Source organism: Danaus plexippus, chromosome 10 (assembly GCF_018135715.1).
Source record: "Danaus plexippus chromosome 10, MEX_DaPlex, whole genome shotgun sequence".
In the NCBI taxonomy this organism is placed as follows: Eukaryota; Metazoa; Arthropoda; class Insecta; order Lepidoptera; family Nymphalidae; genus Danaus; species Danaus plexippus.
This window is the reverse complement of record NC_083543.1, coordinates 2,161,320-2,188,305: the sequence shown is the minus strand read 5'-3', so window position 1 is coordinate 2,188,305 and position 26,986 is coordinate 2,161,320. Positions and strand designations below refer to the sequence as shown.

Sequence of the window (26,986 nt, the reverse complement as noted above, 5' to 3'; positions counted from 1 at the left end):
TTGGCTGAATCTGTGTGAGTTTTGTAATGTGTTCGACTGCGCATGCGCGGCGTGTATTGCGCGGGAGCAGGGTCTGCGGAAGGCGGGCGGCCGGTTTCAGTTGTTGCGCGCCCTCGCCATGGCTCGCTGGGTGCCCCTCGCGGCCCTGCTACTTCTCGTCACAGTCGACGCCGCGCGCAAACCGGCCCCGCCGCGCAGTGAGCCGCAGATCGAGGAGGTCACCTCCAAGCAGCTGGAACGGGTGCTGGAGGACAAGGACTACGTGGCCGTGTTCTGGTGTAAGTGCGCGCGGCTGGGCGCTTGGTTTGAGAGGAGAGGGGGGGGGGACACCTCCGCAGCGAACGATGAGTTCATGATCTTCGGCCGCTTGCAACGCATCGCGACAAGATCAGACCGATATTTTTGCTTGCGATTATGCAACGGAGACAATAAAACCCGAGCCGGCCGCGGCGGCCGTCGGGGCGCCTAAAATGGCGCAGAGACTCGCTACTCACTGTCCCGTCCCCAAGGTCGCCGGGCGCCTACGCTTTGCTCGGCTAAAACTACATCAGTGTGTGCCACACGTTTAGCTGAAATAGATTTACATTTCATGATAGGGTTCGACCCCTTTACATCCAGGTTTTGGTGTAGCCAAATTGAGCTGGTGATAATGTAATATTTTATTATTTATTTTCCTTATTACAAAACCATAAAGCTAAGACTACAAGTAACGAAAATATCTTATTATATACTATTTGTCTGTACGTTGCGATGTCTTGTCTAGACGAGGAGAGCTTATTAAATCAGTTTCGAAACTGGGCACGAGCCACGACCGCTAGATCGCCTCTTGGCCGAGACATGATGTTATAACAGTAGATGTAATAAGAACGACTGCACATATACTTTATGTCTTGTTGGTAGTATGGGTCGAGGTTACCGACACCAACATAAACAAACAAAACCGTGATCATATTTTCTTTTACAATGACCAAAACATAGAAGACTTTTTTATTTCAAATCAATGAATATATATTTTTTTAATTCGTGTTCACAAAATTTAATTTGGTTTTCTCGATTAATAGGACTTTGGTGTTTTAAGCTTAGTTGTTATTGGTACCACGATATTAGTTTTACGGTCAACCAAATTAGCTCTTGAAATGTCTGGGTTAAACTGTTTGTATTGGCACTTCAACTAATCATGGGTTAGGAAACTAGATGATTACCACATTACTATTTAGAATACTATTAGTCGAATATACCTCATTCCAATTTATTCTCAATTGATTTGAAAATAAGAATAGCTCTTTAAATACGAAATAATCATTTAATTTTTAGGAAAAGCAAAGGTAATGAAATGTCTAGATAAAGAATATTAAATATTTTCCACAGTCTAAGTTACTTATTTAAAGCTATTTTCTTTAGAGACGTATTTACTAGGAACTTTTTTTAAAAATAGCCTCTGTTGCTTAGCATAGTGTGTAAGAGAAAATACATAATTAAGAATGTACAAACGTTTCTTTTGGAATTCTTCCAATATCAATTTGTTTACTGGATTTATACGAAAAATCCAACAAAATAAAATTCACGAGGCCTAGGTTACATTATAAGTAGGTAAATACCAATTGCCAATAAATTGCTAGATTCTATATCAAGCTCGTGGCTTGTAAAAATGTACTTTAATCAAAGTGAAGGTTAATAAAGAGGTAACTAAAATATTCTGCGTCCAGACATAAATGTTACGAGAATTTTACGAGATGAAACTTCAAGGTAGATTCGTAAAGATGTTTATTGCTTGAAACACTTTACTGAAATATAATTTTGTATAGAATCTCAAATTTTAATGGGCATTTTATTTCTGTTGTTATTACTTTGCTGGGTCAGGTTAGGTTGGGTTCACTTGGGTTACAAGTTTGTCAAAATTTAAACGATTAAGCAGTATTCTGATTATTTATGAGTCAATACAAAATATGAAAATGAAAACAACATTATTGTCTTCATTCAGTTTAAACATTTCAGTCACTCGGTTTATTTGTTTGCCTTTGCAACATAGACTACAACTGGGGAACGTCAATAGCTAATACATAACTTCGTCGAAATATCGTTAAAGCTTCTGTCCACTTAATAGAATATTTTTTTATCTAACTATAAATGTTATTCATCTCTGAAAAGGATGACTACTAATTAGTTTTTGAACGACAAGCAATTAAAAATACGTTTAAAAAATATATCAAATTTAATACATTGATTTTTTTTTTGTGAAGACATTGTTATTCTGACATTGTTGGAAAAAAATTTTGACATAAAATTATACTACAATAGTAGTGTTTTAAGGTGGTCTTAAGAGAATTAGACTCTGGCTTCAGTATTTTATCGACGGATTCAAATGCTTCCGCATTCCATCAGTCACGTAGCTGGTTCAGTGTGTTCCAACTAATCTCCGCATGCTTTTAATCTTGTAGTACAAATTGTATAGCGTATAACACACACCAAGACAATGTGTTTGAAAATATTGCCTCATTTCTAATAGTAAATTGTAAATGATTCTCATTTCTACGAGTGTACTATTTTTTGTAATCATCGCATGATTCCAGTGAAGTGACCGATAATAACTTATTAATTTTTTTAATAATCCACTCGGGCACAGATGCTCACTGATGTGATGAAGGAGTATTATGTGAGGATAAAAATACCGTCTCCGACTTCTTTGACAATATTTTTAGCTTATTATCATAATTTTTGGACCAATTTTAAGTAAAAATCGTATTCGTCATTTTTATAATGTCTTATAATGAATGATTTATTTAAATGCGTTATTTCTTTGTATACCAGGCGTGTACGATAAAAACTAACCTTATATTTTTAAAAGTGTTATATTGTGTTTTCGCTGCCCTTAAAAAAATACACTTTTATCACCACCATAAAGTTTACAAATATACAGTACTGGTTCATAATCACTATCAACATTAAGGATTTTTATAAAATATATCAAATAAGTATTTGGTACCATATATGTACTCAGTATATATTAAGTAATTAAAGATTTCATTAGACAACAAAACAAGTTCTTGCTTCATATACAATATACCATGTACATATTTTTTTGTTTTTGGCTATAAATTATAATGTAGGTATTAATAAACATATTAAGTTTTTTTTTTAAACTTATAACTTTTTATAATGAACATAAATATATAAAAAAAAACGGTTACAATGGTAAGCTCAATAAGTTGAAAAGATTATTCTACCTTCATGCATTAAAGTAACCAATAAATAAGAAGTTTTTATATTTAACTTGTTTATAAAGATAAAGTAAAAAATAAACAAAAAAAAAAGGAATAATAGGAACTTTATTATTTAACACTTTCCTAAAGCTGATGAATTGAATGAAGTTGTGTTTCTTTAAAACCTTAATTAACTGTGATGATAAAACAAATGCGTGAGATCTAATTCGATCAAATTCTAAACAAAAATTAAAAATAAAGAAGCTTATATTGTACTCAATTTAGAATTACAACGTTTTAGATTAAAAGGTTCTTACGAAGCAATAGTATCTCTTTATATACTTACTAGTAAGGTTTATTACTTAAACTAAAATAAATTCTACTTTAAAACGCTATAAATTAGGAAATCGTTCATTTTTTCGTCATTTATATAACTCGGGAATCTAGCTATAACTTCTTCACTCTGCCCTTTATAAATGCTTTACAAATGTATACTGCTTTTCGGTAGCACATATATTGCTTTACGAACATCTTCAGCCTATACATATGTATATAATATTAAAATTAATTAAAAATCAATAAAATTTTAAGGATTTATTTTATTATTATAAACTATGTATATAATTTGTATGTTTTCTGTCTAATATATTCATTTTAAAAAATAAAGTCCAAACGAAACGTAAAGAGATTTAGTTCAACAGCCGTCAATCGCTTTTTTTAAATTGAAAAAACCATAATAAATCTATTAAATAACCAATTAATATAAGTAAAATTATCTGAACGCTATATAATATTTCCATATTAACTTATAATATTTTACGATGTTATATAAATAAGTGTTAAAAATATACACGTGGCTAAAATAGCTATTTTAATACGAGGTATAGTGGTAAATTTCTTGTTTTACGTAGCACTGACGTAGCTTTCAGCTTCCCGATACGTGAATCAAGTCTCTGAAAATATAATATACGTTAACTGGGTCATTCTGGATCATCTGATAGCATTTCTGTAAATATATTTGATATAAAACTCTTTGGTTCGCTTTACATTTCATTAATCTTTATTTCTGGTGTTACACTAAAAATATGAGAATAAATAAATAGTTTATAGATTTAGAGATTAGTGAGAAAAATATAATTCTATGACATTATTGCCCAAATCGCCATTTTGAATCTGTTGAATTGTAGCGGTATTTAAAATCTATAAGCACATAGAGACTAGAAAGTTCACACATTGATCGTAATAAACAGTAATGTCTACAAAATTTCGTTTAGTGATAATCAGCCAAAATATTTTTTTTTTTTAAAAACAATCAAATATGGTGGACGTCTTTTCTCCTAACATTAACTAATTAATTATGCTAACTTCTCATTATCATAAGTATAGTATGATTTCAAATATTTACAAAATATCTTTAGTAGGGGTAAATATGTTATTGGGGCGTTGATTGGCTCACGGCTATACTACTTTATGTCCGAACTGACGGTATATTTACCTATTTGTCTACGATTCAACCTACAGCACTGTTTTAAGAGCTAGAGTATAATATATTTATAAATAAACGGTAAAATATTTTAGAATTTGTTGCTCTTGGCTACATTTAAAATCATGATATTTATTACCTTTCAGGGAACATTTTCTACTATCAAATTAAATTTACCTTGCACCGTATTTTCAGTTCCCTTATGAAATTTTTATCATTTAGTTTTTAGTCGCATATCCTGTATTGGTTAACTTTTTGACAAAATTTATTTCAATTCGACAACAGACTTAAATATAATAGATATTATAGCAATGTGATGAAATATATCCGAAATCTTAATAGCTGTAAATTATTAATTAATTACCTTCTATACAACAATGCTCAGAATGTTATTGGAGGGAAGTCATTTTGAAAATATAATATAAAATAAAAATTAAGTGTCAACTCCTAGGTAGGTGACGATTGACGAATGACGAACGATCGTTGTCGAAAAGCCAATGTTTTAGCGTCGCAACATCTAATACTGTTGTTTCTTTTTAATGCTCTTATACAAAAAAAATATCATAGTAGTAAGATAAATCTAGAAGCAAATTGAGAAGTCGAGTGTCACCCAGCGTATTAAAATGAGTCCTTGATTAAAGTGTTTTCATATAAATTATAATAAAAGTTCTTGTCAATATTTTATTCTTAAGTTGTAAGAATTATTATTTTTTCGTTACAAAATCAAGTGTAACGAGTAAATCAACGTTTGTTCAACGTGGGCAGACGCGCGCGTCTTATAAATTTTCACGGTAGAAGTATTTCTTCATGAACTCTGAAACTTCTGCAATAGTGTTCAAAATATCAACGACGTCTTATACGCCAAAGGCCACAGCTAGTTCCAAAATAACTATAATAAATGTTTTAACAAAATCTGCTATTACCGTCAATAATACAAGTATTTAGTTACGTTCAGGAATATACAAATATTTCTTAATTTTTCCATTGATGATTTTCGAGTTATTAAGCTAAATTTAGCAAGTTTATTAATGAGTTTTCAACGCATTTCTTTCCTTTTTTTCGGTAATTAAGGAGAAATTTGAAAAAAAAATTCTTGCTAAAATATATTAATTATTCCCTTTCATTCATTTGCAAAATATTATTATTATCAATACGTTTACTCTTGTTACACATCGTATCCTTACATGCGTGGACTAAGAGTTCTTGATTTATAATTTTCTACACATTATAATACTAACGTAGGTCATTCTATGGGGAACTTTTCGAGCGTCGTTTGACAATACAAAATATATTCTAAGCATAGAGACACAAAATGTAAGAGGGAAGTACATAAGACATTAGTTTGTAGAGTTATGATAAATGTAATTATTTGATTGTGATACCTTAAAGTGCATCTGCAACTTTCAGTATGCAAGTGATTTTTGGTAATCATTCAACTATTTTTAGATGCGAGAAGCTGTGTCACATGTGACAAAGTTCTAGAAGAATTAGAGAAGATAGATGACGATACGGACACATTTGGCGTCGACTTTGTTAAAATAAACGACAAGAGGCTCGCGAAACAGTATGGCATTACGAAATTCCCCGCCCTCACGTATTTCCGTGAGAAGGAACCGATTATATACGAAGGTTTGTATAAATTTTACTACTCAGTCGTAAGGAATTACTGAAAAATATGGTTTCAAATAAACACATTTCAATGTGAGAAAAAAGTTATGCACTTAAAATTTAAATTAATGTAATTTCTGAATGAATGTCAGATGTAGTACATATTTATAACCAAATATTATTCACACGATACTCCAAATATATAACTGAGTCGTAACGAGTGACACTGACGCTCTAGCGATAGAATTGATAGGAACAAATAGATATGTCTTTGAGGTTGATCTTTTTGGCAGGGGATCAGAATTAATTAACTTGCGTTTTAAATACCATGCTATTAAATTATCTGAGATCTAGATCTTCTTAACGGAAATAATGATAAAAAAATATTTGATTACTTCACTAAATTGTAAGAAGATATTAAAACCATCTAGTAAATACCGTTTTTGTAAGGTATAAAGAAATTAATGAACTTAAAACACTTGTATTAGATAGCTTATATATAATCTTTTTGGAAACTGAAGGCTATTTTTACTTTAACACTTCAGGAGATCTCATGGACGAGGAGAGCGTCTTGGATTTCCTGACGAGTTTAGAGGCAATGGACCTTCCAGACCGGATAGAAGAGGTTAATCAGAAAATTTTAGACAAAATTGTTGAAGACACAGAATACGTAGCCGTTCTCTTCTGTACGTATCAAAGAGTTTGGGAACAGAGTTTTGTTAAATAACTATATGAGTTAATGTGATAAATTTGAGCCATACTTCTAAACTAACAAAAGTAAATTCTGTCAGTGTAGTTACTACAAGTAGTTAATTCTCTATCGCTTCCACTGGTTAGTTGTAATCTAAAACGTTTGTAAATGAGTAAATTGTGCTGTGTGTTTGACAGTGTTTTTCACTTAGGTCCTGATCACAAAAATTGCGGTCCGATCAACAGTAAGTAGAGTTTTCAGCTGGTGGTATGTTATTTATGTCGTTGTGGCTGTTTTTATATATTTTTTCTAGCTTTTTAGAATAGTGTAATTTCGTGATTCGGACGTGCTTTCCGCTTTTAACGCGGCTGCGGTGGGTAATTTAAAAGATATTATTCGGATCGACAGAATGATGTGGTGACTGTACTAATTTTAATCAGCATTCCATAATGTTTTGGTCAATTAAATATTTGGCTCCGGTACAGCATATCACAATAGTATGAATCACTTGACAACCAACATCGATAATAAACTAATAGCCGCTGCTATGAAGTTCAGATTTTTTTTTTTGCTTAATCTAATTTGGTGTTATATAAGATCATTAAAACTTCTAAATTTAGATCATTTTAAATATCCATTGTAAAGAAAGACAAGAATCGAAAAGGTGTTAGCATCGGAGCGAGCGGCCAGCTATTTCGGCGGTTCTATTTTTGATTGCCAGCAAGCTTGGATTGACGGACCGACGTATCACGAACAAGACATCGTTTATGCTCTCCCAGATTATAGACTACAAAAAATTAGAATGAGCTCAGACAGTTTAAATTTTATTAGACCTTAAAGAATGACCTTGACCTAAATTATAAATAAATTCGTCATAAAACTTAAAATGTATCAACACATAGAGGAACAAAACAATCAACTTATTTTATACTTTTTTTTAGCATAGTAGAATGAAGTTTTGAACCCCAAACGGACACAAACTTGTTTTCTAGGTCTGTCCTCATTTAGCGAACTCCATTCCTCACATGATAAAAAAGACAAAACAGAGGTCCCTCTAACGATCACATACAATAGATAAATAGATCCCTGAATATTAATATTTATGATACTATCAAAAACCAGAACCACCATTGCACGACACAAGACGCTTGCATAGCATACACAACAATTAATTTTATCTTAACACAAAACAACCTCAGCAATACGCTTAACAGCACTGCTTCGAACCCTATACGAGGCATGAATACATTGTCTGCGTATATACATCTTATTTTGTTTTCATTATTGGCTTATGCATATTCCAGATAAGCCCGAATGCAAGAAATGTGCTAAAGCTCTTCAAGAGCTGGAGAACATTGACGATGAGGCCGATCAACTAGGTATTGGTTTCGTTAAGATCCATGATGAAGAATTAGCCGAAGAGTACAGTCTTGGAGACTTGCCAAGATTAGTCTACTACAGGCATCAAATACCTATTATATATGAAGGTTTGTCACGCCATTTCCATTGATAGTAATATTTAAAGTAAACATGGTTTTTAGGTACTTTAATATTATTAGATTTACATTCAATATAAACTTATTTGAAGTAATTTGTTAAAATTAGTATAATTCTTTGTATTTTAGGTGAATTGAGTAAGGAGGAAGATGTTTTGGAATGGCTCATTGCTAACAAGTCGACTGGGGACGAAGAGGACGTTATCGAGGATGTGACCGCTAAAACATTGAATACGCTTATAGGAAACGTTGACAACTTGGTTGTTCTATTTTGTAAGTAAATTCAATATATATTAATTAGGCAATAGTCAAAATAATATAATAATAAAGGTTTTTGACCGCGACGTCATCCGTTTGAGTTAACTAGATCTTTAAATATGGTAACTAAACAGAAGTGATAGCGGTCTGTTCTATGTGACTTTGCGATACAAATGTTATGCTTTAATTTTGAGGGAACCACACGTAATAGCTTAATTATAGTCTCTCTCTTACTCGAGTGTCTAAGCTTTATTAACGAAAAGTTTTACCAAAATCCCTTAAGTAGATTTTGCTTTAAAGAGTCACAAATATATTTACTATAAAACGATACTCACATTCATACATCCTCACAAGCGTTCGCATTACGTTTCTATATATTAATAGGTTTACGAAAATATGATTACAGTTTAATAAGTTAGTAACATTATTTAACATAATACCTAATTATATTAATACTTTAAATTTTTCAGACGATCATGGCGACGAAGATTCAATGACCGTGCTGGGAGAACTGGAAAAAATAGATGATGATTGTGACAGACATGGAATCCAATTCGTTAAAATCGATGATCCAAAAGCCGCGGTTGAATTCGGGATTGACGATCTTCCCTCTTTAGTGTACTTTGAAAAACAGATCCCCAATGTATATGATGGTAAAAATAATTTTATAATACATTGATACTTGTTTTAAAAATTATTGTAATTTATATGGTCATATGTTTACGTAGGTGAACTAGAAAATGAAGAAGAAATTTTGGAGTGGTTAGTAGATCAGCTAGAAAAGGATGAAATTGAAGATGTTACGGATGAAATGCTCGATCGCCTTATTAAAGATGGAAAGACGGTAGCTGTACTGTTCTGTGAGTATTAAATTACGAAAATTAAAAGACAATTAACGAATAGGATTCATTCGTATTACTTTCGGCATATTTTAGTGGTAACTCATTGCGAATAAAAAAAGGAGTTCGAAATCTTAAGATGTTCGTTTGAAAACAAATTGAATCAACAAACCTGACCGAGAAATTTTAAACGAAAACTATACCAAATTACACATTAATTTGTTCAAAGTTAAACTTTAAAATACAATTCGAACATTTGAACTTATTATTAGTATAATAAAAATTAATTATTGCTTTTGTTTTAGATGATAACAATGACCGAAAATCTCAAAAAGTCTTAAATGAGTTGGAGAATATTGATGACGAATGTGATCAACTAGGCATTGCTTTTGTCAAGATTGATAATGATGAAGAAGCTAAAGAATATGGCATTGAAAAAGTACCAACATTACTATATTTTGAAAAGGGAATACCAACATATTATGAAGGCAATTTAGAAGAAGAAGAAAAAGTTCTTGCCTGGCTAAAACATCAAACAGAAAGTGACGAAATTGAAGATATTACAGACGAAATGCTTGATCTCATCATCGAGAAAATGCCTTACGTCGCAGTTCTATTCTGTAATTATAGTTTTTTTTGTTACCCTTCAAAAATTGTTAACTGAAAATAATTTATATAAAATATTTTCCTTATTGTTTACGTATTGTTGAGAGTAACGTTTAGTTAGCTACATTTTGATGTGACAAAACTAATTGATATTTAAAGAACTGACATAAAAATGAAATACAGTTTTTGGTATTAATTACAGATGACAAGGACCATAAAAAGAGTCAAAAAATCTTGGCTGAGTTAGAAAATATTGATGACGAATGCGATCAGAATGATATTGCCTTCGTTAAAATCGATGACGATAAAGAAGCTAAAGAGTACGGTATTGAGACAATACCGACAATGGTGTTCTTTGAAAAAGGAATTCCTCACGTCTATGAAGGGGACCTCATGAAAGAAGAAGAGCTCTTAGGATGGTTAATCCATCAGAAGAGGCACAGTGAAATACCCGAGGTTACGGATGAAATGATGGACAAACTTATAGATACAGCACAATACTTAGCTGTGATCTTTTGTAAGTTTTAAAATTAAAATATGTAAATTTCGATAAATAGAAATTAAATCAGTTCATAGATATTTGTGACGAATTCTACTGTGTACAAATTTGGATCATAAGAAGCAAAAGAAAATATTTTTCATTATTTTCAAGTTCTTTAAACATTTTAACAATAATAATAATAATAAATAAAAATATAAAATTAACAAATACTTTAAATTTCATCGTCTATAATATGGAATATTGTTTATTGTAGATGATAAAGAAGACAAACAGGACATCAGAATTCTCAATGAATTAGAAAACATTGATGATGAATTAGAAAAGGAAGGAATCGTCATTGTACGTATAGATAATGAAGCCGAAGCAAAGGAGTACGGAATTGACCATCTTCCCACTTTGGTATACTTTGAGGAAAATATTCCAGCTATTTACGAAGGAGATCTTATGAACGAAGATGAAGTTCTGGAATGGCTCATTGAACAAAAAAACAGCGCTACTATTGAAGAAGTTACCGACGAAATATTGACTGATCTTATCGAAGAACATGAATACGTAGTGGTTTACTTTAGTAAGTATTTTATATCAAAAATATTTCTGAACTACAGAATCAAATAAATATTAAATTGAAACTTGCCACGTGAACTATTAACTTTGTTAATTACATACTTTTTTAAATTATTATTATGCATTGGTGACTTTTATAAATGTGGAATTTACTAACAATTTTCTTTTGGAAAAAATTATAACTCATTTTACTTTATGAGGATAGATAAAACGGACATCATAGTGATTTATAAAATTTCAAAAATAGGTGGTAACTGTGAAGAAGGAGATGAATGTGATAATATATTGGAAGAATTGGAGAACATCGACGATGAGCTTGATGAAACCGGTATAATATTCGTCACGACAGAGGACATCACTCTAGCCAAGAAATATGGAATCAAAACCTTCCCCACACTTGTGTTCTTTAGAAATAAAGAGCCACTTATTTTCAAAGGTAATTTTATTTTACGTTTAGATTTCAACTAATGTATAAAGTGCTCTTATATTATTATTTGTATTATATCAGGTGACATCGAAGACGAAGATGAAGTCCTCGCGTGGTTAACTGACGAAAATACCCTCGAAATTCCCGGAAAAATTGAAGAAGTCAATGCTAAAATGCTAGAGAAGATTTTAGAGGAGAATGAACATATTGTAGTCTTCTTTTGTAAGCAAACTTATATCTTTTTGTGAACATGGATATAGATTTGTTCAGTAAATTTCATATAGTTTTGTCTTAGGCTTATAGTAAAAAAACTATTTGTTTTTTCTTTTAAGATAAGGAAAATGATAAAAAGTCCCAGAAAATATTGAGCGAACTGGAAAATATTGACGACGAATGTGAAGAACAGGATATCGACTTCGTTAAAACTTCCGACGAGGGTATCGATAAGGAATATGACCTTCCTGACTTACCGGCATTAGCTTTCTACAGACACAAATTCAGAACTATCTACGACGGAGACCTAATGCATGAAGAAGCCATTCTTAAATGGGTATTGGAACTTCATACTTCTCATCCTGACGTAATTGAAAATGTGGACAGAAAAACTTTGAAGGATCTCATTGACGATGTTGAACATTTAGCGGTATTTTTCTGTAAGTACATCTTTATTTACTACGCCTGTTCAAATACACACAATGATAAATGATTCATATAATTAACTTGGATTCTTTAAAATAAAATGGAAAGTTTCTAGTAATGTTAATTCGCAAAAAAATCGTTAATTTTATTTTTATGAAAGTTTTTGAAATATGCCTGTCAAATTTGATCTGCAAAATACACAATCAAATTTACATCTACAAAAACATACATAGATATCCTATTTATTTTTTGTATTGTGCAAAACGCCTGTCGTGGGTTAATTCTGTGCATTTACTCTTTTTCTCTTTATAGAACCTTACATTTTATATATTTTTTTAAATTAGAACTTATTAAGAATATAAATTAAATTTAGAAAAATCTATTTCCATTTATTATGTCATATCTAAAGTAAGAATATATGCAATGTGTTACTAAAAAAATTCCAATATTCATTCATTTATTTATTTAATACTTTTTTTTCAATCACACACAAAAAAAAGCGTAATATAAAAAAAAAAACAGATACCGTTATACATGAGAAGTTAAAATTGCGAACGAATGTTTGTAAAAGTTGGTTTAAAATGAGGCATTTTTAAGAACTTAAGTTTGTAATGCTCTCGAGGAACCCTGAACTTCAAAAAAACTAAATCTTTCCTTTAAATAATTGGGCGTTCTTGAGTGAAACAAAACAGTGCAAAAGAGAAATCACATTGAGATCCCGATGTAGATGAATAGGAAGCGACTTGAGTTAATGAAATACTGACACGTGGTCATACTTCTTCAAGGCGAATATTAACTCTGTGGTGACGTTTTGAAGTCTGTCAAGCTTATTAAGCTGGTCTTCTATAGACAATATTAGACAATAAGAAATAGACAGGAGAAGAGAATACGGTAGCATAATTTTGGCAGAAATTTGTAAAAACCTCTTAGACGTCTTAATAACAAAGAATCTTCGGCTTAGGGCTTTTACATAAAAAGATCATAACAGTGTTTGCTCAATATGTATCCCTAAGTCTAGTTGAAAAACAGTATGGAATCATAATTCTGTTATAAATAATGACAGGAAAATGTTCCCTACTACTTTTAGCTAACGAGCAGCGACTGTATATAACTGAGATTTGATAAGGTTAATTTTGAGCCCAAATCGATGACTCTATTTCTTAATGAAGATAAATAATTGACAGCTACCACTTATTATCTCAGTTTAAAAATAAATAACCGTTTACAATTACCGCATACTAACACATTTCTACTTTATAATTTACCTACAAGTTCTTGTTTTAGATAATGACAACTGTGACACGTGTGAGGAAATATTGGAAGAATTGGAAACGATTGACGATGACACCGACAAACATGGGATTCAATTCGTTAAATCTAAAGATTCAAAATTGGCATCTGACATTGGAATTTTCAGTTTTCCCGCTCTAGTTTACTACGAAACTGGAGTACCAATAATGTATGACGGTAAGTCCCATAATATAAAGAGAGATTACCTACCACAGCAAAAAGAAAAGAAAAGAATAAGGTTCCTGAAAAAAAAAAAATTTGAATTAAATGTCCAAAAAAGTTTTGTTAATAAAAATTCGTCCGCCGTTTTTTAGTTGTTTGTACATAAAAATTTAACGACTTATCCTGTTTATAGGTGACTTAAAGAACGAAAATAAGGTTCTCCAGTGGCTTATAGATCAAAAAAGTAAGAATCCACATCCATTTAAGAAATTAATTACGTAATATCTTTAAGGGTTAGGGTGTTTAAAGTTATGAATAATGATTATAAAATTACGTGCATGACATCATTCTTGCCATATCTTTGAATAAACTATTTTACTTTACCTAAGCCTTAAATTCTGGATGTTTGAGCTATGTCATTTTGCATGACAGTTACTAATGCCTGCAGGTGAAGATAGCCACCAACAAAATAAACCTAATCCTAAATCCAAGGCCAATGCAGATGAACGAAAATCGAAATTCATAGGAAGAAACGCCGATCTAGCAAAAGAAGCCTCAGCGAAGAAATTAGGAAGTTCAAGGCTTAATCGAGAATTAGAAATTAGCAAAAAAAGCCACGAAGGCAAGTTGACACATACCGAAGATGACGATGACGACGATTTTGATAAAGATGACGATGATGGGCATTATAGTATCTTAGGTTCTATTAAAAAAAAACTATCTTTATTTAACAATCCAGTAAAAGAAAAAGTAACAGTCCGATTTCCTAAAACAGTAAATAAATTCAACAGACCTAAAATTATAAATAATGTTGTTGATGATGACGATGAAGATGACGATGACGATGACAATGACAATGACGATGATGATGATGATGACGATGACGATGACGATGACGATGACGATGACGATGACGATGACGATGACGACGATGATGACGATGACGATGATGATGATGATGATGATGATGATGACGATGATGATGATGATGACAATAGTAATGATGATGACGATGAAGACGAGGACACCGAATACGATGACAAAAGTAAAAAATTAAAAAAATATTCTAACAATATACGTCACAGAGTAGGTAAGGCACTGAAAAATGATAAAAATAGTGACAGTAAAGATGATGATGATGATGATGATGATGATGATGATGATGATGATGACGATGACGACGATGATGATGATGATGATGATGATGGTGATAAGGGGGGAGGCATTTTCAATAGGATTAAGAAAATAATAACAGGTAAATTAGTAAAGTTATATCCTGAGATATGACCCTGCACGGAGGCACGGATGTACCCCTGTTACACATCTGCATGGTCGAATAGGAGCCCGCATGGGTCCCTTTACACCAGCTGTTGCCTGCAGTCATTCGCGAAAGCTTATCAGTATTAAAAGTTTTTAGACCTTTTAATTACTAACATAACATTTAGAATTAATAGCGCGATTAACGGAACGCGCCAATATTATAAACATGCACAGTATTAACGCAGTTAACTTTAATTCATAATTTGTACGGATATAAACAAATTTTTACTGACTGCAGGCGATCGCTGTTTCTACATTGGATTGGGGACGAAACCGGCTATTCCAAAAATCACATACGAACCCTACCAGTGCTGTCCCACTAAAGTTCAGAGCCCAACTAAAGTAGCGAAGGCGACCCCGACCAAGGTTCCAGCTAAGAAACTCGAAAAGGAAAGAAACCCCGGCCCTGAGAAACCAATTAAGGGCAAAAACAAGGCACTTGCTAAACCGGAAAAAGCAGGCAAAGGAAAAAAAGGTTTATTCGGCTCTGAAAATATTTGGTGGTGGTAAAAAGCAATAATTTGAATAAGAGACAATAATGTCGTACAATATGGTTATCAAAGGGGCTTGCACTTGCGGGATCAAGTGGACGCGAATGTTATTACTCGTCTGAAAACGGTTTCATCTCCAAATTAATAGACATTCTAATATATCTAACGCTGAATTCTTTATCACATTAACATTGCTATTAATAACCTCGTGTCCCTTGGTCCCCGCAAGCACTTACCAGGGTTGTATTTATAATATTGCACATGGACTGTATTAATATAAAACAGTAGCTTCATAATAAATTCTGTCAGCGACATTGGGAATGCGAATGCAACCCTCGTTATTTATTTTATCTATCTCTGTATATCAAGGTATACTGCTTTTGATATAATGTATTCTCTGAGAACTTGTGGAGACTTAATATTGGGATGTCTAGTGATGTTGTTAATTTGTACGTTGATGTATAAATCATTATACTCGTAATAATAGTTATTTGTTACAAATGTTTAGTAAATAACTAATAAAACAACAACACGGGGCATTGTTTCACCTTATATTGCCTTGTTATCTTGAAAGACTTATTCTTGTAAGGATTTCATGTTCATATAGTTGTCTAGTCTTCATGGAATCTCATTATTTTGTAATTTGTTGAATTTATTTTTAGAATATGAAGTATCTCTTACTATCTTAACCATATACAATTTAAGCTACAAAAGCAATGCCAGATTTCTTGTGTTTTAAAAAGTGTAGAATTTATTTTCTGTAATTTTATTTTTTTAAAGAACGTTTTTGATAATTGTTGTGTATAATTAAATAGAATTTTAAATCGATACATTGAGATTTATTAATTGTTAATATAATTCTGGCATTGCATCATGATGGGTTGTATTGTTTGGCCGTAAATCCGCATGATTGTTTTTTTATTTATTCTTAATGTTGATTCTGTCGAGTCGACGCTCATACAATGTTTTGTTAATAAACACATTTTCTATTATTATTTATATTATTTACTTCTACTATTTATTTATACGCGAATGATGTCAGCATGGTATTGCCGTAGTTATCGCGCATGACAATTTTTGGACACATTCTGGTGAGTTATTCAGATCAAGTCAAATGAAATGGATGTGGTTTCTTATTTATTAAGTCCTTGAAACAGTAATTTTCAATTCCTAAGTAACTGTAAAACTTTCTAGGAAACTTGTTGGATGAAACTGAAGTTTTAGATTGGATGGTCAAACAAAAAGAAGATGAAAGTATTGAAGAAATCGATAGAAATAGATTATCAAAGTATATAGAGGCAAAAGAATTTTTAGCAGTTGTCTTTTGTAAGTAATCTGACTTTTGAAAACCTTTTGGAACAAAAAAATATTCTAATGATAGACAATTTCAGATAAAGAAGAGGATCCTCTTAGTCCAAGAATTTTAAGACATGTAGAATTGATAGACGATGAAGCCGCAGAATATGGTATAAAGATCGTGAAATGTAGTGATCGTCTTATGGCAAAGAAATATGGTTTTCGAAACCCCCCGGGAATAACGTACTTTAGAAAAACTAAATACATCAATTATGATGGGGACATGGACGATGAAGAAGAGATATTGGACTGGTTAACAAATCCCGAAAATATGGAGCTTACGGATCATATTGAAAAAGTTAATAAAAAAATGTTCCAAAAGATTAGACAAACGTCGGATTATGTTGCCGTATTCTTTTGTGAGTTTTTGTTGCAGTTGCTTCATGCTTATTTCTTTGTATCGACTGAAATATCAGAATAGCTCATATATGTTCTTATTACATCTGTATTCCATATCTCACATGTTTTAGACAGTAATGACTGCAAACAATGTCCAAAAGTACTGTTAGAAATTGAGCACATTGATGATGATGCTGATGCTGCGGGCATAAATTTTGTCAAAATAAACGACTGGCAGATGGCGAAGGAGTTTGGAGTATTTGCATTGCCAGCCGTCTTGTTTTTCAAATTGGGTTCTAAAGATCCAGTCATATACGCTGGTGAGCATTTAAATTTTTTTATTCATTTTCTCAACAAAATAATGATAGTTTTTTTGGTTTGGAAATAAATTTATGACAATGTAGGTACTTATTAAAGAATTATTAATGTTTAATGAGATTCTTTATATAATAATCATGATATTTCAATGTTGTTAAAGGTGATCTCTATGATGGCCAGCAATTACTGAGTTGGCTGCTGACTCAGAAAAATCCAGCAGGAGACATAATAGAAGCATTAGAAGGACAAGAGTTACTGGATCTCATCAGTGACTCTGGATCCTTAGCCGTGTACTTCTGTGAGTTACTTTTTATTTCTTTTAAGAAATGTTACAACTTTGTTTTTATATTTAATTTACTTTTTATTAGGGAATAGAACGTTATGTGAACTATGCAGTGTTAAATCCTCGCAACCAAAAAAGCCAAAAAAGAGTTTTAGAGAAAACGAGGACGAAGAATTACAGGAAATAGACTTTGGTATTCTTACCCATTAGAAAATACGTTTATGATGATCTCCCTGCTACTATAGTCCCATTGCATGTAGCATGTACATTCAAGTTTTATATTTCTGTACGAAACCATTTGTGTTTATAGCACTAAGCAAGTAGTGCCTTTTTTATAATATAATTGTGGTCACGAATGAATAGTATATAGCATCATGAATTGTGGTATAGTTTAGTTAAAAAAAATGGATGTGGTGGTTGAAAGTTTCGCCTTACCTTAGTGACTGCACAGTCCCATGTTTTAAAGTTCACAATGTAAACTATCGTATCTTTTTAAACATTGTATGAAACATATGTTCTTTAATTTCTAGATTCCCTCGATTGTGAGCAATGCTCTGGAATATTGGAAGAATTAGAGAATATTGACGATGACTGTGATAGACATGGAATTAAATTTGTCAAAACACAAGATTACTCGATATCTGAATCATATGGAGTGACCGATTTTCCTGTCCTTGTATACTTCGAGAATAATGTACCAAATGTTTATGAGGGTTCTTTAGCTGAAGAAGAAGAAGTGCTGCAATGGCTTATCACACAGAAGACAGAAGATCGTATTGAGTTAATTACTAGAGTAATGCTTGAGAATATGGTTGAGGAAACTCAGTACTTGGCAGTATACTTCTGTAAGTAAACTCGCAGCAAAAAAGGTTCATATCTTCTTCGGATTCCTTAATTACTGTAAAACTATTGACAGCAGTCTACCGACTAAGGAATATTTTACAAAACTTTTCCATACTTGGAGATTTTCATATTTAATATTTAGTAGTATAAAAAAAAATTAATAAAAATTACTGATAGGCACCTTAAATGGAATTCTCTATTTATGGTTATTATTATCTAAATATACATTATTTGTGTAATGTGCATTTACTGTCTTTATTTTAGACAAACTAAACTGCCATATTTGTGAACACATTCTAGAAGAATTAGAAAAGATTGACGATGAATGTGACGTATATGGCATACATATGGTTAAAATTCAGGACCCTCAACTTGCGAAGAGATATTCAATTAAAACTTTTCCAGCTATGGTGTATTTCAGGTAATGTTACTGATGAGTAACTGCAAAAATAACTGCTAGCAACATCTGAGATTTATAGTGTTTATATAATTATTTAATTAATTACAGAAACGGAAATCCGCTCTTATTCGAAGGTGACCTACAAAATGAAGAATCTATTCTTGAATGGCTTGTGGATGATGATAATCGTGAACTTGCAGACGAAATTGAATCTGTCAATGACCGAATGCTTGAACGTTTGCTATACGAGTCCCATTTACTAGCTGTATTTTTCTGTTAGTTTTTATTAATTCTTCGATAATAACATATTTTTTTAACAACTTAGCTTAACTATAAGTTTTTAATGAATGTATTTGTTTATTTTAATATATATTTTTTTACCATATATACATATATTAAGCAATGCGTGGTTACAAAAAAAAAAATTACATAAGATTTATTGTTTTCTAATTTAGATGATGAGGAAGATTGTCCAGAATGTCAAGACATTTTGGAGGCTTTGGAACAGATTGATGGAGAGGTTGACCAATACGGTATCGATTTTGTAAAAATCGCCAGCCCTGAGGCAGCGGCTGCCCACAACATAATAAATATACCCTCCTTGGTATATTTCCGAAAAAGAGTGCCAATGTTGTATGATGGTGACCTACATCAAGTGGATAGAGTGTTACAGTGGCTGACGTCTCAAGATGTTTTTGAAATAAAGAATGAAATCGAAGAAGTAAACAGGAAAATGCTTGATAAGTTATTGGAAGAAAACGAATTCCTCGCTGTTTATTTCTGTAACATTTGTTTTATAACTAATTTTATAGAATCATTGTTTTATTCTGATGTCTAAGGTGTTTTGTTTTCTATCTCCAGATGAAAACTCTGTGGAAAGCCGTATCGTTTTGGATAAGTTAGAAAACATTGATAGCGAGACAGACAATTTAGATATCACGTTTGTTAAAATGCATGATCCCCGGTATGCAAGAAAGTGGGGTGTCACTAAATTGCCCGCCATCGTGTACTTCAGAAAACGATTTCCAAGTATTTACCGAGGTGGGAAACTATTTTAATATTAGTACTATATATTGGTCTCACCGCGCATACAACTTAATGACTGTATTATTTCAGGGGAAATTATGGCCGAAGAGGAAGTTCTTGAATGGCTGAGGAAGAATAGATTTAGGCAGCCGGAGCTTAACATATTCATGTACGCTTTGATAGCCTTATCAATAGCGTTTGTTATGTATACTGCATTTTTGCTGCAGTGTTTCAAACCTTCGCCTCAAACACAAACGCAGCATCCAAAACAAGCGTGAAATGTGTTCATCAGGTTAAGAATGCCTTAAGTTTTATATTATATCTATACAATCTATATAACTTCCTACGAGGTTTATGGAACGTTCCATCTCCTTAGTCGACCTTAATGAGAAATAGTATGTACTCATATAATAATTCTTTGAGCTAGCTGAAACAGGGATAGAACCTTTTGCTACTTAATTTATACCACGAATACACTAACAATTATGGGATCAAATTAAAGTAACGTTTCTTAATAGGTTTTAGGATAACCGTCACCCCAGTGTAGAACGCGCCTTTGTCTCCGATCATATTTTTATACTAAGCTTTATGTTTAAAATAACAATATATTATATAGGCACTCTAAGTGACAGACCGAAGTCTCTTCTTTGATATTTTCGTTTAATACAAATTTATACGGCATTTTCTTTTTCTTAAGACTGTATAATGATAATCTTTTTCGCTGATCGTTTAGTCACCACGATTCTTTGCATAGTATATTTAAAGCATGTCGTTTTAATCTGTTGAAAACATTTTTTCCAGTTAATGATGATAATGATGGTTGCTAAACATTTTTTTTTTCTTTCGGCCAACACTTAATTTTTTATTTTTAATAACACGACGCGTCCTTAGCTATTTTTCTTATATTTTTAATTTTGTTGGTTTTTAAGATTCGTATTAATATATAAATATTATGTCTCCATCAATAATACAACGACTTACCTATCTATTTTGCCATTCCCCTAATATTGAGTACATCAAGATTGCATCGCCGGCTTCAAAATAAATAAATAAATAAATAGAAAAGACATGTTTTATTACAATAATATAAGGGACACATGAGAAACTTTTTCAAAAGGTTACCCTAGAGATGCACAAATGATGCTCCAACAAGTTGAAGCGTTTGCGCGCGTGTTATATATTGTTAATGATGTACATAAAATGTAAATATTAAAAATAAATAAAAAATGTAAAAATAATGAACTATTTTTATTTAACACCTTTTACTTTTATAAAACATTATATCAGCCTTTGGTGTGATGAATGAAGAATAAGTATTGGTGTGTAATGCAGTAATGAAAAGTTCGAAAAACAATTTTAAAACCATAAAATTATTTGCGCGAAGGCAACGTTGTTCGCAATGAATTTTTATAATATTAACTTTTTTAAAAATGTTCCTCAATAAATTTATTTAGTATATTGATCGTATCATTTACCGCTTGTAAATTTATTGAAAAAATTATTTAATTATTAAAGAAATAATAGCTATTTAATTCCTGTATAATAATTCCCTATAATTACCTACTACTAAATACTAATTGACAGTGCACAATTTATATCAAACAAACTGATCGGTTTAAATTAGGTTATGACTAGATTTACTTTTTCATGGTTCTTTAAATATTTCGATTTCTCAGTTTCAAAAAGTTCAATCAGTCTTCTAATAAATTCCTTGTGGATGTCATCGACCTCTTCATCAGTTGGATCCAAGTTTTTCACTATTTCCATTGGTTTACCAACTGTAAACATATACGTAACTGATTAATTGACAGTTTCTTTCTTACTAAAACCAAAAATATAATATTTAAGATGAATAAACAAGACAATTCAAATGCACTGATTCGCTACCTTAAAACGACCCAGATATTACAATAAAGACAAAACTCACCAACTGTAGTAATGGGTGATCGTAAAGGGAGTACACCAAATGAGTATTGGAAAACGCCGCGTCCTATTGGGAACATGGGCGATATTCCAGTTAGTTGTCGCACTTTCTCTTGGAATTTTCGCAAAAGACTATCCTGTGGATTGTCTAGTGGTCTGAATACGTCTGTTTCACCGAATGAAAACACTGGAACTAAAGGAGCGCTGGAAGTCAAATAGCATACGGTTTTCATAAGCTGATTATAATCACTGATTTAAAGACATCAATAAATAAAACTAATATTTTACGGATTCCCATCTCGTCTGCCCATGACCACGCATGCTGCAAAGTAACCGAAACGTCGGAAGTATGTTACTAAAATAATTATAAACGCTTAGTTAATTCGATAAATATTAGTTTTATTTCATTGAATACTCGCGAGAGTTTTACATCTCATTACAGCAATAAATATTGATTAATTTTTATATAAAAAATGTCATACAACTTTTAAGTAAAAAAAAATTGCAAGTAATAGTAACAACATTTTTTGACTTACCCTGATTTCATAGCAATTCTAATAAAACCCTTTCTCCTACTCAGAATGACTTTATATTCGCCCGGGTGCGAATCCAACGCCTCCGCAGCTCCGCCAACAATCAAAGCAACGCATTTCCCTTTATAGTTCTTTTTATCCAAAAGATATAGTAAACTTTCTTGTGAAGATGCACAGCAACCTAACGCCAGCACTAAATCTCTAAAGAACGGTACACGGAAATGTCCTCCGAGTGTGATCATATTGCAAGTCATTCCAGGAAATACTTTATAGAATTCTAGAGCATTAGTGGCAAAAGCACCGAAAGCTCCGGAACAGACAACACCATGTGGGAAGCAGGCAAATAGATAGTTTCTCGAAGGATCCAAATCTGTGGTTTTGACGAGTTTAATGGGAAAATAGTCGCGATAATATACCCACCACGCGCAACTTCTGAACCATTCTATACTGAAATCAATTGTTTTAGATTAACTAACACACTTCACAGTTATTTCTAAAAAACATTTTTCGATAAATAAAATAAAAAAGACTACTCACGTTCTTCCTCCCTTGTTGCATATTTCAAGGTCATTCAACATCCAAATGCCATATAAAAGTACTAGATACCAATATGAGGAGTACACAAGCTGTACGAATAATAAGATACAAGCTGCTTCACCGAATAACACGAGACAGATCCAAGCTGCTGCAGCTAATGTTTCGAGGCGTCTTGACGTTGGTACATTGAGGGGAGCCCACTCTATACCCAACGCGTTTGAAATTGAACTGTAAATCATACAAAGATATTATTATATACATAATGAAAATGACATTCCTTTTACAATAGATATCGACATTTAATTGCATTTGTAAATTTATAATCTGAAAAACGAATTTGTAGAAATATATTTATGTGACGAGAAGACTTTAATAACCTTTTTCCTATAGGTATTTAATTCATTAAATATAGCAGGATATTAAATACGTATACATGTTTCATACAATAGGGCGCAGGTTCGAGACCTGGCAAGTACCAATGTGATCTTTTCCGAGTCATATGTACTTTCTAAGAGTATTTTGACACCACTGACGGACGGTGAAGGAAAAAATCGTGAGGAAACCTGGTCTTATAATTTCAAATTATAAGATTGAAATCGCCTACCCGTCTTGAGCAAGCGTGGTGATTAATGCTCTAACCTTCTCCATGTGAGAAGAAGCCTTTGGTCGTCAATGGGCTCCGATAGGCTGATGATGATGATGATGATGATGATGATATATGTTTCACTAATGTTACTAAAATTATGACTAGGTTAACTGGAAAAACCTTATCAGTTTTAGTAAATGATAATCGAAATAGAAAATTTAATAAAGCTAAACATGCTTTCTCGCCCTCTTTCCTATTTAAAATTGATAAACCATTTTTTTAAACGAAATAAATGACAATATTATTTATCAATTTCGTTCATATAAAAACAAAGAAAACAGTTAAAAATTCAAATAATAAGTTGAGTCATTCTGCATGAAATGATTAGTAGGGAAGGCATAAATCAATCACAAAGGTTAAAAATTATAAATAATATATATCGGCGCAAGCAGCTTCAATGACGGATGCAACATGAGAATAACTCAAGGCTGGCATCAATTACTATAACAACTTATTGGTCGTCGTTACTATTGTTAAAAGTAAAACAAAATCAAAGAGAATAGAACTATGTTTGAATTCTGGTATAAATATGACGTCTGGACGCACGACAGCGGACTGCAGACTTCAGCGAGTGCGGATCATAAAGAATGTGATTATGAAGAACCTTCGAGAAATACAAGAACATTTAGAAGAATTGAAGTTTCATTTTAAAATATCTGGAACGTACTGAAACAAGTGACATTAGTGACGTCAGCGAGGCTTGCGTCCTCTCTTTAAAACAATGAATTTGTAATAAATCCGATATATACATTCCGTAATAGGCATGACATAAAAATATTAAATTGCTTGCTATGGATATAATAGATCCGAAAGTACTGCGCTTTTTTAAACTATGACCACATCGTAGCCCATACCATTTTGCATCTTTCAACTAAATACTCGTACTTATGTGTATCGGTTTATCGTTCTCATATCGCCGTACAATATCGTACTAATGAAGAATTATAGGATAAAAAACATAAAAAATTTCAGTGTAAATAATATGTAAATTCATATAAGAAAGGTGTCAAAAGAATCGGAACCTAGTCTTCTTAAAACATTAATAAGTCTAGGTAGTTTATTAAATTTGCTGATTATTTGTACAATAATATTTGCAATGACGTTACTGGAATCTGTTGCTAGTTTATGAAAGTATCTGGTTCATTAATAAGTATGGAATCGTGGATAAATAATTTTAATGCAATTACTAGATAAACTATAAAAATAGTAAAATAGTGCACTTACTATAAAAATAGTTTGTTAAAGTTGCAAAATTCAAATAACCAGTCCGTAAAAAAAATTGATAAACATTATTAATTATATTTTTATATCTATTAGGTACATTTGTTTCGTATTTACGTTGTTTTTTTATTATTTGCGTAGATTTTATTCTGTCAAGGCAATATGAAAGTTAGTTCAAAATTAATAAAAGACTGCGCATACGCATCCACAATAATTAAAGATCTATTGCCTTGCGTGACCTTCATATTTCTCAAAATAAAAATATACCCAGTAACCTGGACGCTAACAAACTAGTTTCCTAGAATAGCATTACTGCACCGGTCCCTTTTAGTTTTGACTTTTATCTCACAGACTTCAACCTCTGAAAGTTTTTCAAAAGTCAGTAAAATTCAGCAACCCTTTTAACAGGCGTCTAGAGACCACTATAGCTTCTTAGCATCAGTTCTTAGCATCAGTCTGATATTATCATTTTAAAAAAAATAGATAGAAAGGGGATGGTATCAGAGCAGACTCTTCCCTGACGACTGGACGAAATGACGTCTTGTACGCCAATATAATTAATATCAGTAACCTACATTCGTTACTCTCTAGTTTATAAAATGAAGGTATTATTATATTAGTTAACAAATCTGTATAACAACTGGTTAACCTTCAATACCACTTATTGATTGCACATCATAACACAGTATTTTACGTTGCTTTGGACGTTATTAGAAACAATCATAGAGTTTTCGCTTTTGATAACATAATTCCATAAGAAATAATTGCATTAGAAAAAGTGCTATAAAATAGAATAAGTAAAGTATATTTTTAAGTAATCTGATTATTTTTGATAGCGTTATCTTTAAAATACATTCTTAAGTTAACGTCCGATAAAAAATATAAATATATAGGTTACAGTGTATTGTAAATTAAAAAAAAAAACATAATACAATGTCGATATACTAATACACTGCATTATATACGAGAAGTCAATTTTGAAATCCACACTTAGGTAGGTACATTATAAAAAACGGTTCTAATGATTGTGTAAATAAAGTATAAATAAATAATTATAAATATTTGTTGCCACAATTTTAATTCTTTTTTTTATCAATCGTTTGATATTGTTCCTAACAAAGTACTGTTGTTTTTTATAATCCAGAAGTCCAAGGGCCATAAACATATAAATCTATAAAACCTCTTTTTTCATTTACTATAATATAATTCTGTTGTAGCTATGACGTCATATATATTATGATTAATTACGAACTTAATACATCACGAGAATAAATTGTTACTTGATTTTTATACTGTTAATTTATCTGAGACAATTCTCGTACAAGTATATAAATTGTGAAGCATGTGAGATAAGTGTCATATTGAAATTACAGAATAGTTACCCATATATTACGTATAATTAACTTAGATTCAATGTCATATCAGATAAACACTACCGTTGATCATTTCAATTGTAGACAATGTAACACAAATTTATATTCATCATAATTTTTATTGCTAATTTCATTATAATAATAATATTCTTTGAGGTTAAAGTATATATAATAATTGTACTATTTATATCGCTTCATAAAAACCCAAACTCTTTACTTACCTAAAAATTTTGACACATGTATCCATGTTTACAACCGCACTTGTTTACAATACAATATTCACACCCTCATAGCCCAGCACACGACAAACTACTGTGAGTCTAATCTCAATTCTCAACTACGGGTGTTTGTAATCTGGTTGTAAGCTGTGGGTCGTTATCTTTGTCATTATAAATTTTAATACAATTACATCGCCAGTCATGTCTCAGCAGCTGTTTAAATTGAATTCTTTCTCAAAAGAGAACCGTTTCGTACTGAATGTTTGGCTTGTTCTAATTTTAAGCAATAGAAGAAATGCTGGTAATCTTCTATGATATATTTAGTCGTTACGGTAACGTCATCATAGTGAAACTAAGAATAGACTGTTAAGGAAAGCTTAAAGAGACCTATTTC

General features: G+C 31.8%; 2 protein-coding genes across 10 annotated transcripts; one reads left to right on the top strand and one right to left on the bottom strand.

Annotated features, from left to right (window-relative positions):
• The first annotated feature begins 103 nt into the window (after positions 1-103).
• On the top strand, positions 104-21,379 carry LOC116766670 (FK506-binding protein 5). 9 transcript variants are annotated; one of them, XM_061521528.1, is made up of 28 exons: positions 104-278; positions 6,130-6,312; positions 6,837-6,977; positions 7,194-7,226; positions 8,287-8,469; positions 8,608-8,751; positions 9,207-9,389; positions 9,465-9,596; positions 9,881-10,195; positions 10,384-10,698; positions 10,937-11,251; positions 11,495-11,683; positions 11,756-11,896; positions 12,007-12,327; positions 13,598-13,780; positions 13,959-14,009; positions 14,214-15,020; positions 16,771-16,902; positions 16,968-17,291; positions 17,403-17,591; positions 17,750-17,887; positions 17,958-18,065; positions 18,403-18,717; positions 18,980-19,136; positions 19,224-19,390; positions 19,571-19,897; positions 19,977-20,156; positions 20,232-21,379. In XM_061521528.1, exons 1-28 carry the CDS (start codon positions 119-121, stop codon positions 20,417-20,419), a joined length of 6,021 nt encoding a protein of 2,006 aa, XP_061377512.1. In that variant the 5' UTR covers positions 104-118; the 3' UTR covers positions 20,420-21,379. The 9 variants fall into 9 exon arrangements, with proteins under 9 accessions (XP_061377512.1, XP_061377513.1, XP_061377514.1 ...); XM_061521529.1 differs by lacking the exon at positions 7,194-7,226; XM_061521530.1 differs by lacking the exon at positions 17,958-18,065.
• On the bottom strand, positions 21,144-26,986 carry LOC116767018 (2-acylglycerol O-acyltransferase 2-A-like). Its single transcript, XM_032657162.2, has 5 exons — positions 26,596-26,986; positions 23,135-23,362; positions 22,601-23,044; positions 22,069-22,268; positions 21,144-21,919 (listed from the first exon to the last, which is right to left on the bottom strand). Exons 1-5 carry the CDS (start codon positions 26,619-26,621, stop codon positions 21,762-21,764), a joined length of 1,056 nt encoding a protein of 351 aa, XP_032513053.1. The 5' UTR covers positions 26,622-26,986; the 3' UTR covers positions 21,144-21,761.

Bases quoted from the DNA above. Each gene is read 5' to 3' on its own strand.
- LOC116766670 (XM_061521528.1), top strand. From the start codon at position 119: ATGGCTCGCTGGGTGCCCCTCGCGGCCCTGCTACTTCTCGTCACAGTC. The intron at 9,390-9,464 runs GTAAAAATAATT...ATGTTTACGTAG, and splicing joins GATCCCCAATGTATATGATG to GTGAACTAGAAAATGAAGAA. The intron at 16,903-16,967 runs GTAAGTAATCTG...AGACAATTTCAG, and splicing joins ATTTTTAGCAGTTGTCTTTT to ATAAAGAAGAGGATCCTCTT.
- LOC116767018 (XM_032657162.2), bottom strand. From the start codon at position 26,621: ATGGATACATGTGTCAAAATTTTTAG. The intron at 23,363-26,595 runs GTAAGTAAAGAG...TATGATTTACAG, and splicing joins ACATGTGTCAAAATTTTTAG to TTCAATTTCAAACGCGTTGG. The intron at 21,920-22,068 runs GTGAGTTTTGTC...ATATGTTTACAG, and splicing joins ATCACCCATTACTACAGTTG to TTGGTAAACCAATGGAAATA.